Here is a 23736-nt window from a genome sequence, read left to right as displayed (position 1 = left end):
CCAGTCACTTGAGCCACATCAGCTTCCCTCATTTTTTTAATGTAGATATTTAGGCTTATGAATGTCTTTTTCAAGAATGCCTTTGCTGTATCTCATAAGGTTTTTCGTGTTTTTTTTTTTCTGTATCCCATAAGTTTTGATAGGTTGTGTTCTCATTTTCATTTGTCTCAATGTATTTACTAATTTTACTTGCAATTTTTTTCTTTGATCCACTGATTATTAGGAGTATGTTGTTTAGCCTCCACGCATTTATTTTTGAATTTCCCTTTCTTGTCTATTATTGATTTCCAGTTTGTTTCCATTATGATCTGAGAATGTGCTTTGTATAATTTGTCTCTTTATATTTATTGAGACCTGCATTGTGACCTAATTTGTGGTCTGTCCTGGAGAAAGATCCTTGAGGCACTTGAAAAAAATATATAACCTGCAGAGTTTGTGTGCAATGTTCTGTGAATGTCTTTAGGTATAGCTCATTTATCATATTGTTCAAGTTCTCTTTCCTTGCTAATCATCTTCTGTCTAGTTGTTGAATCTAATGATATGAGATCTGTATTGATGTCTACTTCTTCAGTTTTGCCAGAGTTTGCCTTGTGTATTTTGGGGCACCCTGATTAGGCGCGTAGATATTTATGACAGTTACTTCTTCCTTGTGGATTGTCCCTTTTATTAATATAAATGGCCTTCTGTATCTCTCATAACTCTTTTGTATCTTAAGGCTGTTTTGTTTGATATTAGTAACTTAGCTACCCCTGCTCTTTTTTGGTTACTAATTGCGTGGAGTATCTTTTTCCAAATTTCACTTTCAGCCAGTTTGTATCCCTGCACCTAAGGTGAGTCTCTTGGAGGCAGCATATGGATGCCTTATTTTTTTCTTTTTCCATCAATTATCTCATCCTGAATCTTTTGATTGGTGAGTTTAATCCATTCATATTCAGTGGTATTACTTTATTTACTTCCACCATTTTATTCTTCAGTTTTTATAAGTCATATCTTATTTTCATCTGGCTTTTTACTTTCTGCTACTCTTATCTTCTATACTCTCTTCCAAGTCTCTCTTTCCTGTCCTTTTCTTTTAGGCTGTAAGGCTTCATTGAATATTTCCTACAAAGGCAGATTCCTTTTTTTTACAAACTTTCTTTAGTTTCTGTTTGTTCGTGATTATTTTAAACTCACCTTTATATATGAAGGAGAGTTTTGCTGGATCAAGAATACTTGGCTGGCAGTTTTTCTCTTTCAATATCCTAGTTATATCTCTGTCGTCTTACCTCTGTGGCTTTTGATGAGAAATTCGCACTAAGTCTTACTTGGCATCCCTTTTATGTGGTTTGCTTCTCCCTTGCTGCTCTCTGAATATTCTCTTTGTGGTGACATTTTACATTCTGAGTAGTATGTGTATCTATTTGGATTTATTCTGATTGGGATATGCTGTGCTTATTTGACATGTAAATTTGTTTTGTGAGAGTAGTTAACTTTTCACCTATTATTTCCTCAAATACTCTTCCTGTCCCCTTTCCCTGTTCTTCCCCTTCTGGAATTCCCATGACACGTGTGTTGTTTGATTTCATGTTATCATCAACTCCCTGAGCCCTTGCTCAGTTTTTTTTTTCATTTTTTTTCTCTCTCTCTTCTTTTCTTCCTTCAACTTCAGCTGTTTCATCTTCTGTATCACTTATTCTTTCTTCTCTCAATTCGAGTCTGCTCTTTTATTCCTCTAATGTTAGGTTTTTTTTTAAAGATTTATTTTTTATTTATCTTTCCCCACCCCATGCGCGTGTCCCCCCCTCCCCCAGTTTTCTGCTCTCTCTGTCCATTCGCTGTGTGTTCTTCTGTGTCCGCTTGTATTCTTGTCAGCAGCACCTGGAATCGGTGTCTCTTTTTTGTTGTGTTATCTTGCTGCATCAGCTCTATGTGTGCGGCGTCATTCCTGGGCAGGCTGCACTTTTTTTGCCCTGGGTGGCTCTCCTTACAGACTTCCTATCCGTTGGACCAAATCCGCTTCCCATCTAATGTTAGTTTTTAATCTTACCTGTTATGTCTTTCATTCCGATGAGCTCTGTTGCTTTTTATTCAGATTTTCAAATTCTTCTTTGTGCTTCCTCAGTGTCTTTTTTTTTTTTTTAAGGATTTATTCCTTTTTTTAAAAATTTCTCTTCCCCCCCTCCCAGTTGTCTGCTCTCTGTTTTCATTTGCTGCGTGTTCTTCTGTGACTACTTCTGTCCCTATCAGGGACAACGGGAATCTGTGTTTCTTTTTGTTGCGTCATCTTGTTGCGTCAGCTCTCCATGTGTGCGGTGCCATTCCTGGGCAGGCTGCACTTTCTTTCGTGCTGGGCAGCTCTCCTTACAGGGCACACTCCTTGCATGTGGGGCTCCCCTATGCAGGGGACACCCCTGCGTGGCAGGGCACTCCTCGCATGCATCAGCACTGCACACGGGCCAGTTCCACATGGGTCAAGGAGGCCTGGAGTTTGAACCATGGACCTCCCATGTGGTAGGCGGACACTCTATCCATTGGGCCAAGTCCACTTCCCTCCTCAGTATCTTCTTGATGTCCTTTATTTCTTTAGCCATTAAAGAGATAAAGGACATCATTAATTTCATTCTCTTATAATTTTTTTACTGATGGCTAGGCATCTGATTAAGATGATGAGTTTACTCAGATGCTTGCTTTCTCTTTCATAGGGGTAGTGGCAGGAAGCTATGTATTACTGCTCTTCTTTGATTCTTGGTTCATCCTGTTCTGGGTCTTTAGGATTGTCCCTGTTAGTTGCTCAAATCTTGGCCCTGGACCCAGTAATGGGTTGCCTACCTGCTTCCTATGGCCTTGGGGAAGGAAGTTTTAAAGGCTGGGAAAAGCTGCTCTTTCTTTTTATTTCCTCACGTTTACTTCTTTTTTCTGCCAGCAGATGGCACTGTTTCATAACCCTCTTAGTTCAATGCCTGATGGGAGTGTTCACCACAACTTGAACCAGATCAGTGTGACAGAGGTTCCTACTTGGGAGCCAAGAGCCTCGTAATTCAGACTGTCTCAGAGACAGTTCTGAGAAATTTTGGTGATACCCCCCTCCCTTTTCCTGAGTATGAAATAATTCCACTCCCCTATGCTGTCCTCAACAACCAGTCCTAAACAGTAATCAGGGACTTTGAGAGAGTCAGATCTCGTTAGCTCCTTGCAGGCCCCCATAGCAAACAATGGTGCGGCCCCACCCTGTATGGAAGGGCTGAAGGGACACTGCAGACCAAATTCGTGGGTCACAAGCTCAGTTAGCCTTAGACTGTACCCCTCTTTCTCCCCTTTCCCGGGGAGGTAGATCCCTGGGACCCCTTTTGTTTGTAGCCACTGGCCCCGAGGCCTGAGAATTTAAGTGTCTATAAGATGGGGGAGGATGCCCGCATTTGCAGCTGTGGCTTTTAGCTCACAGTTTTATTGTTGTGATTCTTTTCCTTTGCCACTCTCTCTTTTGGGCCGTGTCCAACCTTCCTCTGTTGTCCAAAACCTTAGAATATTTTTTTCTAGGCCATTTCACCTGTCTTCTAGCTGTTTTTCTGGGACAGAAATGAATCTCATGGCTTTCTAGTCCACCATCTTCCCGGAAGTCCCTAGAAGTTCTTGAAGTTGCAATTCGAGTCTTGGCAAAAAGCAGAGGAACTGATAGGGTAGATACGGTCATATGATGTAACTGGTAAGTTTAAGTCAAATTCATGCCAATTTATGACTCTGGAAACTTAAGGGTAACCTTAAATGTTATATCATATTGCATATGTCAGAATCTGGAAAATGGGGAAACAGACTTTGGCCCAGTGGTTAGGGCGTCCGTCTACCATATGGGAGGTCCGCGGTTCAAACCCCGGGCCTCCTTGACCCGTGTGGAGCTGGCCCATGCGCAGCGCTGATGCGCGCAAGGAGTGCCGTGCCACGCAGGGGTGTCCCCGCGTGGGGGAGCCCCACGTGCAAGGAGTGCCCCCGTGAGGAAAGCCGCCCAGCGTGAAAAGAAAGAGCAGCCTGCCCAGGAATGGCGCCACCCACACTTCCCGTGCCGCTGACGACAACAGAAGCGGACAAAAGAAACAAGACGCAGCAAATAGACACCAAGAACAGACAACCAGGGGAGGGGGGGGAATTAAATAAATAAAAAATAAAATCTAAAAAAAAAAAAAAGAATCTGGAAAATGGTACGAAAGGATCATTATCCTTTTTTTTCCCCAAATAACCTTTAAAAAACATTGCATATGTGATACATACAGTACTGTAAGGTTTAGAAAATAGAATTAACCAAAAGATTAAAATAAAAGTATCAACCATCCCATTCCATCCTATGGTGATGGCTTTGTTATTGACATATTTAAGCGTTTGAAAGCATTCTTTTCATATTGATTTGTAACCTACTCTTTAACTCAAAATACAGTGAAAAATATCCTAGGTTTTTGAAGATACCTGTACTGTGTGTGTGTGTGTGTGTATTTATTTTTTTGAGTTTTAAACTAAGTTGTTACTGTGGAGAGGTGGCGTTCAATGAAGAGTAAATGGAACTTTTAACTTTTCTCTCTTAATTTTAGCTTTCGTGAATTTTTACTTTTATAATCTAACTTCTTTTGAAATAATTTAAACTTAGAGAAGTTGCAGCGGTAGCACATGGAGCCTGCTGTGTAACTTTTTCCCATAGGTACCATTTGTTAACATTTTGCCACATTTCTTTAGTCACATTTTCTCACAATATATATGTATATGCACATTTTTTTTTATGTGTGTGTAAAAGGAGTTTGTTTTATTCATTTTCATAATTCCTTTGCACTGCTTCAGAGTAACTTGTAGCCACCATTCCTTTCGCCCATTAATATTTTAGGGTGTGTTTTCTAAAATAACTGATAGATTTTCATATATGGGTGTACACTTATCATTTAAAGCCTTTTCCTGTTATTGCCTATAGTGTTTGTTTCTATTTTTTAATTTTAAGCTAAGAATATATATTTTTAAAGATTTATTTATTGCCCCCCCCCTTGTTGTTTTACACTCGGTGTCTGCTCTCTGTGTCCATTTGCTGTGTGTTCTTCTGTGTCTGCTTGTCTTCTCTTCAGGTAGCACTGGGAACCGATCGTAGGGCCTTCCAAAGTAGGAAAGAGGTGCTTAATCTCTTGAGCCACCTCAGCTTCCTTATCTGCTGTCTTTTATTGTCTCTCCTGTGTCTCTTTTCGTTGCATCATCTTGCTGCGCCATCTCTTTGCTTGGGCCAGCTCACCACGCAGACCAGCTTGCCTTCACCAGGAGGCCCCAGGAATCAAACCCTGGACCTCCTATATGGTAGTCGGGAGCCCAGTTATTTGAGCCACATCTGCTTTCCTAAGAATATTTTTAAAACTAGATCTTTACATATGTCTATGGATTTTTCCTTAAGATAAGTCTTTAGAAGCAGAAATGCAGAGTCAAAGAGAATTTATAATTTTAAGGCTTATAGTATTTATTATTAAAATGCCTCAAGAGTAAACTATTTTGGGGAAGCAGATGTGGTTCAAGTGATTGGGCTTCCACATACCGTATAGGAGGACCCTGGTTCAATCTCTGGGGCCTCCTGTTAAAAAAAAAAGCATGCCCACTTGGTAAGCCAGTACCTGTGCAGTGAGCTGAGTACCTGTGTGGCAAGCTGAGTGCCTGTGCGGTGAGCCACTACCCGTGCAAGTGAGTCATGAAGCAAGATGATGATGCAACAAAAGAGAGGCTAAGGGGAGAGTCAAGGCAAGTTGCAACAGAAACCAGGAATCGAGGTGGCGCAAGTGACAGGGAACCTCTCTCCACATTAGAGGTCCCCAGGATTGAATCCTGGTTAATCTTAGAGGAGAAAAATGAGAAGAGAAGACAAGAAGAGAAATAGATAACAGAAGATCACACAGCGAATGGACACAGATAGGAAAAACAGCAGGGCAGGGGGGAGGGGCAGGAAGAGTAAACTATTTCACTCTCCTGCTAACAGTGTACTAGAATATCTGCTTCCCAGTCCTCTTGCTAACACTATATATTAAATTTTATTTTTAAAATATCTTTACAAGTTTCCTAGTTGAAGAGATGGATCATTGTTTTGATTCCTCCTCCTTGTATTATAAGAATTATCACACATTTCTTCAAACATATATTTGGTTATTGTCCATCTTTTCTGTACTGATTTATAAAGTTCATTCTATATTGAGTATATCAATTTCTCTGTCCTAGCATAAGGTAAATATATTGTCCCAATTTGTTTGCCTTTTCAATTTTATTTGCAACTTGTTTTCATTTCAGAGCTTCAGTTTTTTAAAAGCAGTTTTATTGGGATATATTCATACACTGTACAGTCCATCCAAAGTGTACAATTAGTGGTTCTCAGGATAATCACAGGGTTGTGCATTCATTACCACAAGCAATTTAAGAACATTAGCACTGCTCCAAAAAGAACACCCTCCCAATCCCTTATATTCCCTTAGTTTGCCAAAGAGCTGCCAATGCAAAGTTCCAGAAATGGGTTAGCTTTTATAATAGGAATTTTAATAGGAGGAAAATGCTTACAGTTCTGAGGTCATGAAATGTCCAAATCAAGGCACCTCTGAGATGCTTTCTCACCAAAGATAGCTACCTGTGATCCTGGGTTCCTGCCACATGGGGAACACCCTGCCTTCCCCTTTGGACTCTCTGTCTCCTGGAGCCCATCTGTGTGCAGTCAGGCTTGTCTGTTTCCAGGCTTCCTTTCTCAGTCTCTGCTGCTGTGCTTTCTTCCAGAGTCCAGCTGTGGGCTATCAGGCATATGGCTTATCTCTTCAACCTTGAGGTCCTCCTTGGGCCCAGCCCCTTGGGGACCTCTTTCTCTGCCTCTGTGCTCTGCTGATTTCAGACTCTGGGACCTCTCTCAGCTTCTCAGGGCATTTCTGTTTTTCCTGCAGTCCTCTCTCTCACATGGCAGGATCAAAATTGTGGCTTCCTTCTCTGTGTCTCTTTCTCTGTGTCTCTCTTTGTATAAAGCTCCAGTAAAAGGGTAGAGCCCCAACTTGAGTCATGCCTCATTGATGCAATCCAATCAAAAGGGCCCCACAGGAGTAAATTAGTTCAAGAACATAATATTTTTTGGGGGATTCACCAAATTCAAACTGTCACACCTCCTATTATTGACACTTAGCTTTGGTGTGGTGCCTTTATTAAAATTGGTAAAAGAATAGTAAAATATTGCTGTTAACTATAGTCCGTAGTCTGCGTTAGATATATTTTTCCCATATACCACCCTGTTATTAATGTTGTAATTAGCTGCTGTTCTATTAGCTTTGTATTTTGGTATCATCAAATGACTGTCTCTTCCTTTTGGATTTCTGCTTTTATTGTGTTTAGAAAGTCTCAGATATTTTGTATAAACATTCACCTGTTGTATTTGGAGAGAGTGGGAATGATTAGAAACTTTTATGATTTCATTTAGTCACATGGTTCTTCATTCCATCCTGTGGAATCCTTCATGAATTCATTCAACACAAATACTTATTGAATGAATACCTGTTTTGTGTCAGGCACTGGATCTCAAGTGGTGAAAAGAACATTTCTACTGTGGATGATAGTAAAAATTATATATTATGTTCAGTGCTATAAAGATAAAGAATGGGAAGTCCGAGGAAAATTGAGGATGGGGAAGAAATTTTAGGGTAAGAATATAGCAGGGAGGAAGGAATCACCCATACCATCACTCTGAATAATTTCTTTTCTGGGCTTAAGATACTGTCTGCATCATTATAATAAATTTTTATATATACTAGCATTAGTTTCTGAACTATATTGTTTAGTACCATTGATCAAAGTGCTGGTGGGCCAGTACAAAATGACATTAATTACTGGATTTCTGTAATGTTCACATCTTAGGCCCTTTCATTTCAGCAGTTCATACGTTAGTATCACAGTTTATTTTGCCATATTCACTTTAATTAAAGTGTGCTCAAATTATATGAAAAAATCCTGATTGGATTTTGAGTGGACTTATGTTAAATTTTTGGTATAGTTGGGGAAAATTCACATCTTTTAAGTATTACATATTCTATGGCAGGGTGCATTTTTTCATGTTTATTTTTATTAGCTTTATTGAAGTATAATTGACAAAAGATCTCTGCAAATGTAAAGTGATCAATTAGATGAATTTTGTGCTTTATATAAACCTGTGAAACTATTACTAGTCAAGATAATGAATACATCCATTTTTTCCAAAGTTTTCTCATTTGTCTTTCTAATCCCTTCCCTCAACCCTGTGTCCAGGTAAATACTGATATGCTTTTTGTTTCTACATATTAGTTTGGATTTTCTTGACTTTTATATGAAAGGAGTCATAAAGTATGTGCTTCATTGTCTAGCTTTTTAAATTCTTTATTAGAGAAGATGTGGATTTACAGAACAATCATGCATAAAATACAGGATTCCCATATACCACCCCATCACCAAACCTTGAATTGGTATGGAACATTTGTTATGATTGGTGATAGCATATTTTTATAATTGTACAATACTATTAACTAAACTCCATGGTTTAACTTAGGATTCACTCTTTGCATAGCGTAGTTCCATGGCTTTATTTAATTGCTTTCACAGTGTTGTACTCTCACCACTGCCATCCATTACCAAAACATTCCATCATTCCAAATAGGAACGCTGTACATTTTAAGCCTTAATTTCCCATTCTCTGTCTCTACCCCATGCCCTGGTAACCTATATTCTAGATTTTGACTCTGGAGTTTGATTATTCTAATTGTTTAAAAGTGTGAGGTCATCCACATTTGTCCTCTTGTTCCTGGCTTATTTCACTCAACATTTTGTCTACAGAGTTCATCTATATTGTCATATGTATCAGGACTTCATGCCTTTTTATGGCTGAATAATATTCCATTGTATGAATATACTATATTTTATTCAGCTGTTCATCTGTTGGTTGACCATTCAGTTGCTTCCATCTTTCAGCAAATGTGAAGAGTGCTGCTGTGAACATCTGTGTGCAAATACCTGTTGGAGGCCCTGCTTTCTGTTCTTTTGGGTATATACCAAGTAGTGGGGTTGCTGGGTTATATGGTATTTCTATATTTAGATTTCTGAAGAACCGTCAAACTGTCTTCCACAGTGGCTGTGACATTTTACATTGCCATTAGCAATGAGTGAGTGTTCCTATTTCTCCACATCCTCTCCAACACTTGTCATTTTCTGTTTTTTTTAGTAGAGCCATTCTAGTGGGTATGAAATGGTACCTCATTGTGGTTTTGATTTGCATTTCACTGTTAGCTTATGATGTTGAACAACTTTTTATGTGCTTTCTGGCCATTTGTATATATTTTTTGGAGAGATGTCTGTTAAGTGTTTTTGCCCAATATGTATTTTTTAAGGTTTATTTATTTAAAACCCCCCCTCCCATTGTTTGCACTCACTGTCTGCTCTCTGTGTCTGTTGTATGCACTCTCTGTCTGCTTGTCTTCTTTTTAAGAGGCACTGGGAACCGAACCCAGAATCTCCCTTGTGGGAGGGAGGCGCCCAATCTCTTGAGCCACATCCGCTCCCTGCTTGTCGTGTCTCTCATTGTCTCTCCTTGTTGTGTAAGCTTGTTGTGTCAGCTTGCTGTACTGGTGCATTGCATCAGCTCACTGTCTTGCTCGTTTTCTTTAGGATGCATGGGGAACCAAACCTGGGATCTCCCATGTGGTAATGGGTGCCCAACTGCTTGAGCCACATCTGCTGACCATGTTTTTGCCTAATTTTTAATCTGGTTGTTTGTGTTCTTGTTAAGTTGAAGGACATTGTTATATATTCTGGATATTAAACCTTTATTGGATGTGCGGTTTTCAAATATTTTTCTCCTGTTGAGTAGATTGTCTCTATACTTTCATGATAAAGTCCTTTTGAGGTGCAAAAGTTTTTAATTTTGATGATGTCCCATTTATGTATTTATTCTTTTGTTGCTTGTTCTTTGGGTGTGAAGTCTAAGAAACCAGTGCCTAACACAAGATTCTAAAGATGCCTCCCTTCGTTTTCTTCTGTGAATTTTATAACTCAGGTTATTATATTTAAGTCTTTGATCTATTTTGAGTTGATTATTCTATAGGTTGGGAAATAAGGGTCCCCCTTCATTCTATCACACATGGACATCCAGTTTTCCCAGCACCATTTGTTGAAGAGACTCTTATATTCTTTCCCAATTGGAGGTCTTTGTTCCCTTGTCAAAAATCATTTGGGGGAAGCAGAATTGACCCAGTCGATAGGGCGTCTGTCTACCACATGGGAAGTCTGCAGTTCAAACCCCGGGCCTCCTTGACCCGTATGGAGCTGGCCCATGCGCAGTGCTGATGCGCACAAGGAGTGCCGTGCCACACGGGAGCCCCCCCGCGCAAGGAGTGCGCCCTGTAAGGAAAGCCGCCCGGCACGAAAGAAAGTGCAGCCTGCCAAGGAATGGCGCCGCACACACGGAGAGCTGACGCAGCAAGATGATGCAACAAAAAAAAAAAGAAACACAGCTTCCCGTGCCACTGACAACAACAGAAGTGGACAAAAATAAGAAGAAGAACACGCAGCAAATGGACAACAGAGAACAAACAACTGAGGTGGAGGGGGGTGGGGGGCTGGAGAAGGGGAGAGAAATTTTTTAAAAAATCATTTGGCCTTTAATACAAAGGTTGGTTTCTGAACTCTCAGTTTGATTCCATTAGTCTGTATATGTCTGTCCATGTCAGTACCATGCTGTTTTGCTTACAGTGGCTTTGTTTTCAGGTCAGAAAGTGTGAGTCCCCCAACTTCATTCTTCTTTTTCAGGATAGCTTTAGCTGTTCCTTTGCCTTCTATATAATTTTGATGGTTGGCTTTTCCATTTCTGCGCAGAAGATTGTTGGAATTTTGATTGGAATTGTATTGAATCTTTATAATGCTTTGGGTAGTATTGACACAATGATATTTAGACTTTCTAATCCATGAACATGAAAATCTTTCAATTTATTTAGTCTTTGATTTCTTTTAGCAATGTTTTGTAGTTTTCTGTGTATAAGTCCTTTAGTTAGATTTATTCCTAGATTGTTCATTACTTTGTGTATAGAAAACTACTAATTTTTGGTGTTGATCTTATACTGTGCCACTTTGCTAAATTCATTTATTAGCTCTAGTAGCTTTGTTGTGGATTTTTCAGGATTTTCTGAAAGTAGGATCATATCATCTGAATCAAGTGAAAGTTTTACTTCTTCCTTTCCATTTTGGAAGTCTTTTTGAATGAAAGGCATCCAAATTGATTGGAAGTCACTAACTACAAGCTGTGATCAGTGACTGATCATGCCCACCCCTTCCTTGTCTTGTGCAAGAGTATTTTTATGTCTCTGTGTCTCCAGTGAGCTAGCCGGGGCCTGTACCCCACAGTGCCCTGCCCTGACAGTGGGGAGGGACACTTGTAGCTGATGCATGGAGAGAGCATTTTACTGTTCTTTACCATAATTTATCACCCTCTTTTACTCACTGTTGTGTGGCATCTCTACAGTGTTCTTTGGGTCTCCAGAGTTTGAATGTAGTTGTTTTCAGCCATTGCCTGCCTATTTAATAATTGGTTTGGTGAAATGATTGAGTCTTGGAGCTCCCTAGTCTGCTTTCTACCCACAATCCTCTATCTCCTTTTACCTAATATAATTATTTTGAGGTTCATCATCAGTGTTGTTGCATGTCCACTAGATTCATTTATTTTTATTGCTGAGTGGCATTCCATTGTAATAGTTAAGCCACAGTTTATCTGTACATCTGTTGATAGGTTATTTTTCAGTTTGGGGCCTGTTACAAATAAAATTGTTATAGACATTCTTTTCCAGGTCTTTGAATGGACTGATGCTTTCATTTATCTTGCTTAAACACTTGGGAGTGGAATGGCTGGTCACATCCTAGGTATATGCTTAACTTTCTAAGAAACTACCGAACAGTTTTTCAAAGTGGTTGTAACATTTTATATTCCCACTAGCAGTTATGAAGGTTCCAGTTGTACCACACATCCTCCCCAGCACTTTATTTGGTTAGTCTTTTTAACTTTAGATATAGTAGTGGGTATATAGTGCTAATCTCTTGTGGATTTAACTTTTGTTTACCTTAAGATTTATTATATTTAGCTTTTTTGTGTGTGTTTAATTACCACCCCTGTATCTTTGGTGAAATATTTGTTCAAACTTTTGCACATTTTTAAATTGAGTCTTTCATAATCACAGCATTGAGTTTGAGAATTATTTGTATGATCTGGATACAAATGATCTGGATACAAGTCTGTTATCAGATATGTGATTTAAAAATGTTTTTGCCAGCTTATGTTTTCAATCTCTTAATTTCTTTTTTTTTAATTAAGCAGTTTTATTGAGATATAGTCACAGACCAAATAATCTATCCAAAGTGTGTAATCAGTGGCTGTTAGTATAATCACAATGTTGTGTGTTCATCGCCACAAAAAACTTTAGAACAATTTTATTATTCCAAAAAAAAAAAAAAATTCCACACCCCTTAGCATTCCTTCTCCAGCCCTACATAACCGCTAATCTCCATCTTTAGAAATTGATTTATATTTGCATTTTATATAATTGGAATCATACAGTATTTTTTGTCTGGTTTCTTTCAGAATAATTTTTTTGTGTGTGATACTAACATTTTGTAGCATTAACATATATTTGTTCAGCCTCAAAGAAAAGCAGTCTTATATATGCAGTTTTACCCATAGTCATATTTCACATGTGGTTTTGCTATGCTATACAGTTACATGTTACATTTTTTTTAGCTTTCCCTTTAGTAATATCCTTGAACTTTAAGCCACTTTCATACCTACATAATAGTACTGCTAGTTACAAACATTATGTTGGGCTTTGACTTTTTCTGTTCATTTCCTAAGATTAACATACTCTTAATTTCTTTTGAAGAGCAAAAATTCTTAATTTACATGAAAACCAATTTATTTTCTTTTATAGAGTGTGCTTTTGGTATTATATTAAAACGTTTTCCCTCATCCAAGGTCCCAAAGGTTTTCTCTATGCTTTCTTGAGAGTCGTATTTTGGTTTTACATTTAGGTCTATCTGTTTCAAGTTAATTTTTGTTTATTATGTGAGGTATAAGTAAGGAGTTATACTTTTATTAAATAGTATATAGCCATGCATTTGTGCCTCCATCATTTGTTGAAAAGGTTATCTTATCCTAATGGAATTGCCTTTCCATGTTTTTCAAAAATTAGTTGACCATAGATGTGTGGATCTATCTCTGGACTGTATTCTGGTTCATTGATTTATTTTTCTGTATTTATGTCACTGAAAATCCTGTTGTGTGAGTCTTCCAACTTTGTTCTTCTTTTTTAAAATTATTTTGGCTGTTGTAGATCTTTTGTATTTCTATACAAGTTTAGAATCACCTCGTCAATTAAAACAAAACACATGCTGGGATTTTGATAGGGATTGTGTTGAATCTGTAGATCATTTGGGATGACTTAGCAATATTAATCTTTGGTTCCATGAGCATGGTATACCTCTCCATTTATTTATTTACATAGGTCTCAAGTTTTTACAGTTTTCAGTATATAGGTCTTGTAAGTTTGAAAAATTTTATGACTAAATATTTAATATTTTTGACTTAGTGTTTGTTTTTTAAGATTTCTGATTGTTTCCAGTATATAGAAATATAGTTGAATTTTGTGTATTGATCTCATGTTTTGAAATCTTATTAACTTGACTTAGGAGTTCTGGTAGCTTTAATTGCAGACTCCATAGGATTTTCTGTATAGACAGTAATGTTTACAAATGAGGACAGATTTTCTTCTCTTCCTTTCTAATCTGGATACCTTTTATTTTTTTATTTGTCTTGATTTATTTCGCTGACTAGTCTTAATATGACTAGGATGATATTGGCTGATTTTTTAATAAAACAACCTCTCATTCTGGGGAAAACTTACTTGGTCACAATTTGTTTTCCTTTTTATATATTGTTTGATTTACTTTGCTAAAATTTTGTTAGGAATTTTTGCATCTAGGTTCATGAGGGATATTGGACTAATTTTCTTGTGGTATCTTTGGTTTTGCTATTATAGTAATACTGTTTTTATATGATGAGTTGGGAAGTAATGGTCCTATTTCATCCTCATATTTGGTAGATTGCTCCAGTGAAGACAGAGTTCTGGAATTTTCCTTACAGTAAATTTTTTAACTACAAATTCAATATGTTTAATAGACATAGGGCTCCTCAGGATATCTATTTCTTTTTGAGTAAGCGCAGTCTGACTAGAAGTTTGTTAGTTTTACTGATCATCTCAAAGAACCAATTTCATTGATTTTTCTTTTTTACTTGTTTCTGCTCTTTATTATTGTCCCCTTTCTACTTGGTTTTAATTAGCTCTTTTTTTAGTTTCTTAAGATGGGAGCTGAGATTGATTTGAAATCTTCTCTTTTATATAGAGAGACTAGTATTATAAATTTTCCTCTAATACTTTAAGTACCTTATACATTTTATATTTTCACTTTTATTCAATTCAAAATATTCTGTAATTTCTGTTTTTACTTTTTCTTTGACTTATCAGTTCTTTGAAAGTGTTTTATTTCTTTCCAGATATTTCCAAATATTCCTTACATTAATTTAAAATTTAATTCCATTTTGGTCATTTATCATAATTTATATGCTTTGAGTAATTTTTTATTTTGAGGTAACTTTTATGATACAAAATTTGATTTACCTTGGTTTTCATCTATGCTTAATATGACTTTTTCTTCTTCCTCTTTTTAAGATTTTGTCTTTATTGCTTGTTTTTTTTTAAGATTTATTTTATTTCTCTCCCCACCCTCTTGTTTGCACTTGCTGTGTCTGTTCATCGTCTTTGTTTCTTTAGGAGGCACTAGGAACTGAACCCAGGACCTGTGATGTGAGAGGCTTAATTGTTAAGCCATCTCAGTTCCCTGCTTTATTGTTTCTTGTTGTATGTTTGCTCTTGTATCTCTTGTTACGTCATCTAGTTGCATCAGTTTGCAGTGCCTGCCTGTTGTGCCAGCTCACTGTCCTGCTTGTCCTCTTTAGGAGGCACCGAGAACCTCTACTCCCTGCTTTGTTGTGTCTCTCATCATGTTTTTCTTCTTGTGTCTCTTGTTGTATCAACCTGTTGTGTCAACTTTCTTTAAGTTTGGTTAATTTCTCTTGTGTTTTCAAGTTTACTAATGTTTTCTTTTGTAATGTGTAATCTGTTATAAAATCCTTATGGTATGGTTTTCATTTCAGATGTTGTGTTTCTCATTCATAGAAAATCAGTTTGCATATTTATTTGGTCTCTCTCAACATGATTATGTTTGTATCATCTTGCACGTAAGAAATATAATTATAACTTTTAGTGTCCATATATATTTTATTGTCCTTGTCACCTATATTGGTTTCTGCTGGATGATTTTTCTCCTCATCAGATTGTATTTTCATGCTTCTTTGCTTGCTTGGTAATTTTTGAAACGATGCCAGACACTGTATCTTAGGTGCTGGATATTCATATAGTCACCCCACCCCATACACCCATTTCTGAGCTTTATTATGGGACACATTTCTGTTTCTTGGAAATGTTGAGAAATAAAAAAGCATAACCTTGCAAAAAAAAAAAAAAATCTAATGAGCTACTCCTGCTCCTGCTTCTGTAAATCAGCCCGCGAAAACATGGCCTTGCAGGAGAATATCAAACGAATGACTCCTGCCCCCCACTTCTGTAATCTAACAAACCACTCTGGTCCCCTCCTTCTGTAAATCAGCCCACGACCTTGCACCTGCATTCAGCTTCTGTAACCCTGCTTGCAAATTTCGCTTAGCAGTGCGTTAGCCAGTAAGAAGTCAAGCTGATCCCACATAAAATCCTTTGTAAACCTATGAAAACTGAAAAACAGGGCTCAGAATTTGGAGATTTACTCTCTTATGGGCCCACACCCCAAGTGCTGTCTTGGGTTTCTTCTGCAGTTCAGAACTCCTGGCTTTGCTACAACAGAAACAGTTAAATGCTTTCAAGGCTTGTTTTTTTATTTAGTCTTTTTTGGGTGGCACCAGAGAAGTCTTTAATCTAGAGATTGCTTTTTCCCACTACTTTGGCAATCATCTTCTGAGTACTGTGTCCATACTGATGTAATTTAAAAATAAAAACATTTTTGTTACTTGTTAACAGTTTATATCTGGCCATCTGCTGACATTTCAGAGTTTAGATTGCCAAAGTAGAGTTTTTTTAATGCCTGGCAGTGTGCTGTAAGGCAGAGAGTCTGTCAAAGAACTGCCACCACTTCCCCCGTTCTCCCCCTTCTCTGTGGCAGGTATATGAAATTAACTTTGAGTGTTAGAGTAGTATCCAGAGGAGAGTAAATGTCAGCATATAATTAAATATTAGGTATTTTGATTAAATACTGTGTATTGTTTCCTATGATAATTCATTTCTAGTCATCATTCATTTACTCTTCACCTGTTATTTACCCACATGATTGTAAACTAATGTGGGTCATTTATTTTTAGTAATTTCTAAGGGCTGTCAAAGTTACTTGGTTTCCTTCTTTAGAGCTTTTTATTACCAATTGTGTTTTATTTTATGTAATTCAAATTCCAAGTGATTCTTAATCACTTCATTATTTATTTCGATAATATAATCAAATATAACTCTAATATTAACTGAAGTTATAAAATGGTTTAACTTTCTTCAGTTTGTCACAGTGTGCTAGGGTTAGATCATGTGAGTCCCTATTCTCTCTCTTTCCTCCACTCCCCTGATCCTTCATTCTTGATATTAAGCATATAAATGACATTTTCTATAATAACCTTTATGTTGTCTTGTGTTTATTTTATTTATTGGCTTAGGGGTAGCTTTTTCTGTCATTCCCAGGTAGGAGACTCCACATATTTCTGATTAGTCACTTAACAGTCTTTATAGATTTAAATAAAACCTTAGGTGTGGAGGGGGAGGCTGGGGGATAATATTTGTCGTAAGATATTTAAAAGATGTCAGGTAGCATTACTTTTATCTCCAGGGCAATGTATATTACTTTCCTAATTCACCTTTGAACAAAGCCATTGTTTACATTTATGTACTTTTCAATTGGCTTATAGGCTTTTTATGGAAATTCTCAATGACTGTTCTGATGTGGATGAGATCAAATTCCAAGAAGATGGTTCTTGGTGTCCAATGAGACCGAAGAAGGAAGCTATGAAAGTATCCAGCCAACCTTGTACAAAAATTGAAAGTATGTGCAGAGTGACAGCAGAGAACAAAGCAATGAGACTCACACAACATTGTCATTAACCTTGGCAACTAAAACTCTGTTTGGAGCTCAGTTTATTAACTCTGTCATTTGATCATCAGTTACATATGTAATTTCCTCCAAATGTTTTTTTTTCTTTCCTTAAGACTTGTGATCAAATTTATACCATCTTATTAATAAGTATTTTTCACAGTATATTTTAATATGCAATGTAAATAGTCACCTAATATTTTAATATATGGTGACTGTTACAAAATGAAAAATTATAAATGGCATTTCTTTGGACAGTTTTTCAGAGTTGCTTTTAGAGTACTTGTTTAGGTACTCTACTGGGGGCACCGCAGGAGAGGTGTGGTTAGAAAGACTATATTATCTATTAATGGGGCTGGGTAGAGAAGGACTTGTAGGTTAGTTGCTAAGAAATTGAACCAATTGTTTTCTTCCATTTCTTTGTGGGAAGGAATTTGACCATTGCCTTGGATACTTAGAATGTATAATCTGGCTTTAACTTCCTGTACCTGTCCAAACTGGGAAGACAGGGAGAGAGGGTGAAATAAGGGTAATCTGGGTAATTGAAATCCTTAGGTAAATTTAGTTTCTTTTTATCTACTACTGTATACTCATTGTTCTGACACTATTTGAAGTTCTAATGAATAGCATAATGAAGAACAGGTTTTAGAGTGAGAAGAGAGGGGAAAAAATTAAGGATTTATGTCAATATCAATTTTCCCATGTGGTACTTAAGAGCAGGCAACCAAGGTTTCCCTCATCTATGAGAAAAATAGAGAATATACATCTATGACATGAGCATGATTGTGTTGATAGAATATAAGTATCTGATTCTGACTTAACTGTGTACCATACAGCTGTGAGAATTTAAATCAGTGAAACCACATACTCTGTCCATGGCCAGAGACCAATTTCCTAAATCCAAGACATCTATTTCTAAAATAACAGTGAGCAGCAGGAGCCTCACAAATCCATCAGTGCTAATGGAATGATAACTTAGAGCATGCTGTCTGAAGAAAGCATTTGACCCTTGGTCAAGGAATAGTGCTCATCCCGTGTCCCTAGGGAAGCAGTCATTTTACTGTCAGTCTGGAGTTAGGAGTTGTTCCTTGACTATGGGACGGAGTATGTGATTTCAGTGACTCTCTATTCTCAGAGATGTGCTCTTATGTGTTATGGCCAGCATTTGTATTACATCTTTGTTTTTTGTTACATTTTTTTGTTTCCCTACATGCAGCTTCTAGTGTCCTCAGTAAACCTTGTTCAGTGACTGTAGCCAATGAGGCAAACAAAAAGAAAGTGGATGTCATTGACCTAACAATAGAAAGCTCTTCTGATGAAGAAGAAGACCCTCCTGCCAAAAGAAAATGCATCTTTATGTCAGAAACACAAAGCAGCCCAACCAAAGGGTTTGTTAATTTATAGTTCACTCTTGTTCATTACACTTGCAACTAACTATTCTTGGAATAGGTTTGTAAATGTCTCTGACAATTTAAGTAGCCATAGAAGATTGTGTTAATTTGCTTTTGTTCAGTTGAAATTCTTTTAAGGAATCAAGTTGTTTATAGGAAAGAAATTTTGATGGAGAAAATATTCTTTAACTTTGGAAAGTGAAAATTTTGAAACTTTCTCATGTCTAAGTATTTATTTCACTTGACACTTTTAGTAATTTTCTTGAACTCATTTGTAAGGAGTAAGTTTCGTATCTGAGACAAACATTAGGAAGCCTGTTATAAAGGACTATGAAATTGGGAATCTGACATGTGATTTCCAGTTCTGGCACAACCACTTGTTCTGTGATCTTGGATGAAAGACTTGTTTAGACCTCCTTTTTCTGCTCTTTAAAATGGGGTTAAATGATGCCTACCTCATAGGATTATTGCTAAGTTTTAATGAGGCCATGAAAGTGTTTAGTGTCAGTGTCTGGCTTATGGTAGCTTCTCAGTAAAAATGGATTCCCTTCCCTTCTCAGGCTCTCCTGGGCAAAATATGGGCAGGTAAAGTATATTCTAGAAGGTATTCTTTGTGTTTCATTTGACCTATAGCGAATGACAAGTCTGAGTATTCAATAGATGGTTCTTACTGAGAGAGATTTTGGAACCTACAGGGTATTCTCCTGACATCTCAAGAACATATTGTTTCAAATGTAAGTGTGTTAGTCTTATGTCTTTGTCTTTGGCCTTTCAGTGCACTTTTCTTTTCTAACAGTTTACATACCGTAAAATTCACCCATTTTAAGTATACAGTTGCAGTGATTTCAGTAAATTTATAGAGTTGTACAGTTATCACAATTTTGTTGTAGAACATTTCCAACATCCCCAAAATTTCCCTTGTGTCTGTAGTTAATCCCTTTTCCCACCCCCAAATCAAGGCAACCATTGATATACTTTTCATCTTTATAAATTTCCCTGTTCTAGACGTTTTTTATAAATGGAATCATACTCTCACAGCAGTTTTAAAACATTCTATTTTCAGAGTTACTTTTGAAGCTAGGAGAGCTAAACATTTTGAGCTGTCTTTTTCACTGTTATAGTGCTTATAATTCCAGGTATAATTTAACACATTACAGGTAGGACATATATTTTCTTTTACCCATTTAATCAGAATTGGATTTTTTTAGTGGGACAAAAAATGAGAAAAGTATTTCTAGTGGCTTTTTTCATGGTGTGATCATTTACTCTTTTTAAACAATATAGTTGGCATGTCTAGAATTTTAAAAAATAAAACATGAAAAATATTTTTGAAATGTTTACTAGAGTGGTATGAGTCAGGGAAATTAATACTTTAGTTGTGGTATTTCCACATTTTGCTTTCTAATGTTATCCTTCAGAATGTGCTGGAAAGATGTGGATTGCACAGTTCTATAGTTGTGTAGATTCTTGCCAGGTTGAAGGACTGCATATAGTGATGCTGACTCATTAATGGGTATGGTCTTGGGGAATGTCTGGTGACATGCCACAAGGATACATCCTCTGCCTGTCCTTTACCACATTTTTATCAATACTTTATGAGGATGTGAAACTGGAAGGATGGCATATAGAGGGGTTAGGGAATCTTAAATGACTTGAACATGCAGAGGAATAATGATAGTTCACATTTGTGGTTAGTAACCATAGAGATAAATGGAAGGCTTTCCTATTTACGTTAAAACAGAAAAACAGAAGGCTCTGTCCATCTAAGTTGTAAGAGAAAATCAGAACTAACATTGTAAATTGGAAATTTGTGGCTAAACCAACAATACGTGAATGTTTTGGTTTAAAAAGGTCTGTATATATTGTAGCTAACCAGCTCATTCCATAAAGGTGACATAACTTTTCTTTTTTTTTTTTTTTGAGGGAGTAGGGAATTGAACCTGGGAGCTTGTAGGTGGGAAGCTGGGACTCAACCACTGAACCACATTGGCTCCTGAGTTGGTTTTTTCATTTGTTTTACTTGTTTGTGTTTGTTTGTTTTTTTAAGGAGTCACTGGGAACCGTACCCAGGAACTCCTGTGTCAGAAGCAGATGTTCAACAGCTTGAACCACATCCGCTTCCTAACATAGCTCTTAGTACCCAAACTAGATTGACAAAACACCCATACAGAAAAACCTTTTTAAAACCAGCTCACATAGAATCTTAAATGAAAACTTTGAATTCACTATTAAGAAATCATTTAATTATATAGTAATATCCATTACCACCAAATAGAGTTTATCCTACGAATACTTTAATCTTGGGAAATATACTGATAAAATGAATCATGTCATAAGCAATACTATAGCTGCTGAGATTGTATTTGACAACTAATGGCCATTCCTCATAGAAACTCTTTAAAATATCAGAATTCACTTAATGGTTTGAAGGGGTCACCAGTTAATTCGTTCCTAGGCAGCATTAAAGGAAATACCCTTTCCAAGATGCATATCATGTCAGTTTTGCTCCCATTTTGGGTTAGGTGCCTCTCATTCAGCATTTTAGCCACCACAGATCTTCCAGATGGGCTTTAACAAACAGTGAAACCAGAGGAGAGGTCCAGGTGGTGAACAGTGAACATAGCATGGATAAATGAGTATGACTGAGGATATTAAGCTAGGAGAAGAGAATATGTGCTGTCTTTGTAGTTCTTAAAAGGGAGTCATTGACTAGCTGGATTTAGTTTATTATAATGTTCAGCAGATCTAGGTCCAAAAGAGGAAAGATATTTGGAGCTTTAAGAAAGTTAATGTTTTGTGCTAAAATTACATTTTCTGTCTTAAGGTAGACTGAATTCTACCTGTCACAGTGTCATAGCATTGGTGATCCATGTTTTGGTTATGCTACCTCTGTGATCCCTTCCAAATCTTAGGCTTTTGTGATTTTCAAATTTTGGGCTTTTGTGATTTTGTTCTTGGTCATTCTTTTCATATTTCCTCTAATGGCTGAACACCAGGATTTTTATAGTTTTCCTCTGCTGTGTAAGTTTAGTATGGGAGTTCTGGGTTGATGATAGAGTAAGCAGATGAGAAAAATGAAGGAAAAAAAGAGAAACTGAGAAAACTTTAATTTACAGTTCAGAAATTTGAACAGCTGTTTTTTAAATAGGTGTGTTTTAGTAAAAGTGATTCTTATAAACTATTTACAAAGCTCCAAAAAGAAAGTAAAAAGCATTCCACCTAGAGATAACTTAATATTTTAACGGCCATCCTTCTAGCTCCCTTCCTTGCATACCTACTGTAGTGTTTATTATAGTCATGTAATACCTGTCCTTCAGTAACCCCAAAAAACCTCTTTCAAGGAAAATTTCTTTTTTCCATGTGATACAAGTTGATTGAAGCTGTTAACGATAATAGGATTACCGAACGCTTTGAGGAGAACATAGTTTTTATCCTTGACTTGCATAAGGTATTATGTAGATAAGAAGAAACTGGTACATTAAGATTTTTAGAAAAACCTTTGATGTTTTTCTGTATTAAAATATAATTTTAAATATTATGCCTCGACCTCATCCCCTGGCAATTGATTGCTTTGTCATCAATAAGGAAGTATTCAAAGACAGGAAACAAAAAACTGTCTGTGGATTAAAACCGTTAGGAATTGGTAGTAAATTCGGATTTTCTTTAAATATGTATGTCCACAAAATAGGAGCACACAGTGAATTCCAGGTTTATGCACAAAAATTCAGAGTTATTGCATTGTCAGTCCACTTTCAGACACTTAAGTATGGACCAAGTATGATGAATCCCATGTAGTTCCCTGAGCCATACACAATGTAGAATACTCATATTTGCTATCAAGCAACATTCTCATATTTATTTTTGTGTCTGATACTATGAGTTTGAGCTATAAATTTTAAAAGTAAATAATGTACACATGTGTAGTACATACATAATGCTTGTATGTATCTTTGCCAAGCTTATAAGAAGGCAGCAACACATTTTAAAAGCCTTTTTAAAAAAGTTTTTATTAACTCATAGTGTCATGTTGGTACATCCATAATTCCACCAGACATAACCATTTACATTTCTCCAAAGTTCCTGTTATTCCATACCTATAAATACATCTATTTTTTGCATGGGCTGTAGAATCATTTATGTATTTGAATGTGATCCTTGTGAAGATTCTGATAAAAACAAAAATTTCCTACCAGTATGCAATTTGACAGTCCTATCTAACAACTAATTTTAACCATTCTATAGTAGAGTCGAATTTGTGTTAATGATTGCAAAGTTCAGGTAATAGGAATTAACCAACACTAAATAGTTTTTCACATGTTTGCTGAGGTTATAAACATTGATTTATTAATAACAACTTGTATCTCCCTTGGATTTTGGTATTTTTGCATGTTGTGGCAGTCAACACTTTGGCATACCATTTAATAATCATTTAAAGTACAGTTTCATGTTGTTAGGTGAACAGAACATAACGTAGTAGTTAGGTGTTGTAGTGATAGTGGACATTGGCCTGACTCCTCCACAGATGTAAGAAAAGGGAGAGAGAGAGGAAAGTGAGTTTTGTTACTAATTCCTATAAATGTGATCAAAGTTAAAGGCTCCATTCAGGTTTAAGACAAAAGAAAATCTCCAGTGTTAGATATCAAAGGAAGTGAAGTGAAGAGAAGGGTAAGAAAGCATTGTCTTTTTCTTACACACTTGAAATTTTTCTTTTAGTGTCTTTTAGTGGCAGACAAGAAGTTGTAGATTAAATGTAGGGACTTTAAAAAATAAATGAAATCACACAAATATGTTTTGGTTTTCAAAAGTTTGCCCCTAACATTAAATTAAAAAGTTATGATAGTAATACTATGAGGCAACTAGAGTAATCAGAGCTACTTTTTTAGCTCCCTTCCAACATGAAAGTACCCATTCTTTTTCCTTCCTGTGCCTCCTTCCCCAATTTCTGATGTGTCCTCCTGTGTGAGAGGTAGGATCTTGTATAGTTTGAAAACCTTTTTAATTAAACTCTGTCGTTCTTTCACACCTGTAGAGGACCACTGTTTTCAAACACCCAGAAAAAGATGAACTTTAAATAAAACCAACTTACCTCATTCCACGT

At 36.7% G+C, this 23736-nt stretch overlaps 1 protein-coding gene across 33 annotated transcripts in view; it reads left to right on the top strand.

The window, feature by feature from the left end:
* Positions 1 to 23736, top strand: part of PIAS2 (protein inhibitor of activated STAT 2) — a 118426-nt gene that overhangs the window by 82891 nt on the left and 11799 nt on the right. For all 33 annotated transcript variants that reach the window (XM_058277634.2, XM_071208549.1, XM_058277625.2 and 30 more), the window contains 2 exons: positions 17066 to 17199; positions 18464 to 18635. In XM_058277634.2, the coding sequence (XP_058133617.1) occupies positions 17066 to 17199; positions 18464 to 18635 (306 nt within the window). The remainder of the gene's footprint in view (positions 1 to 17065; positions 17200 to 18463; positions 18636 to 23736) is intronic.

Source organism: Dasypus novemcinctus, chromosome 16, assembly GCF_030445035.2.
Source record: "Dasypus novemcinctus isolate mDasNov1 chromosome 16, mDasNov1.1.hap2, whole genome shotgun sequence".
Classification (NCBI taxonomy): domain Eukaryota; kingdom Metazoa; phylum Chordata; class Mammalia; order Cingulata; family Dasypodidae; genus Dasypus; species Dasypus novemcinctus.
Note: the sequence above shows the minus strand (reverse complement) of the source record. Positions and strands in the feature narration are given on the sequence as shown.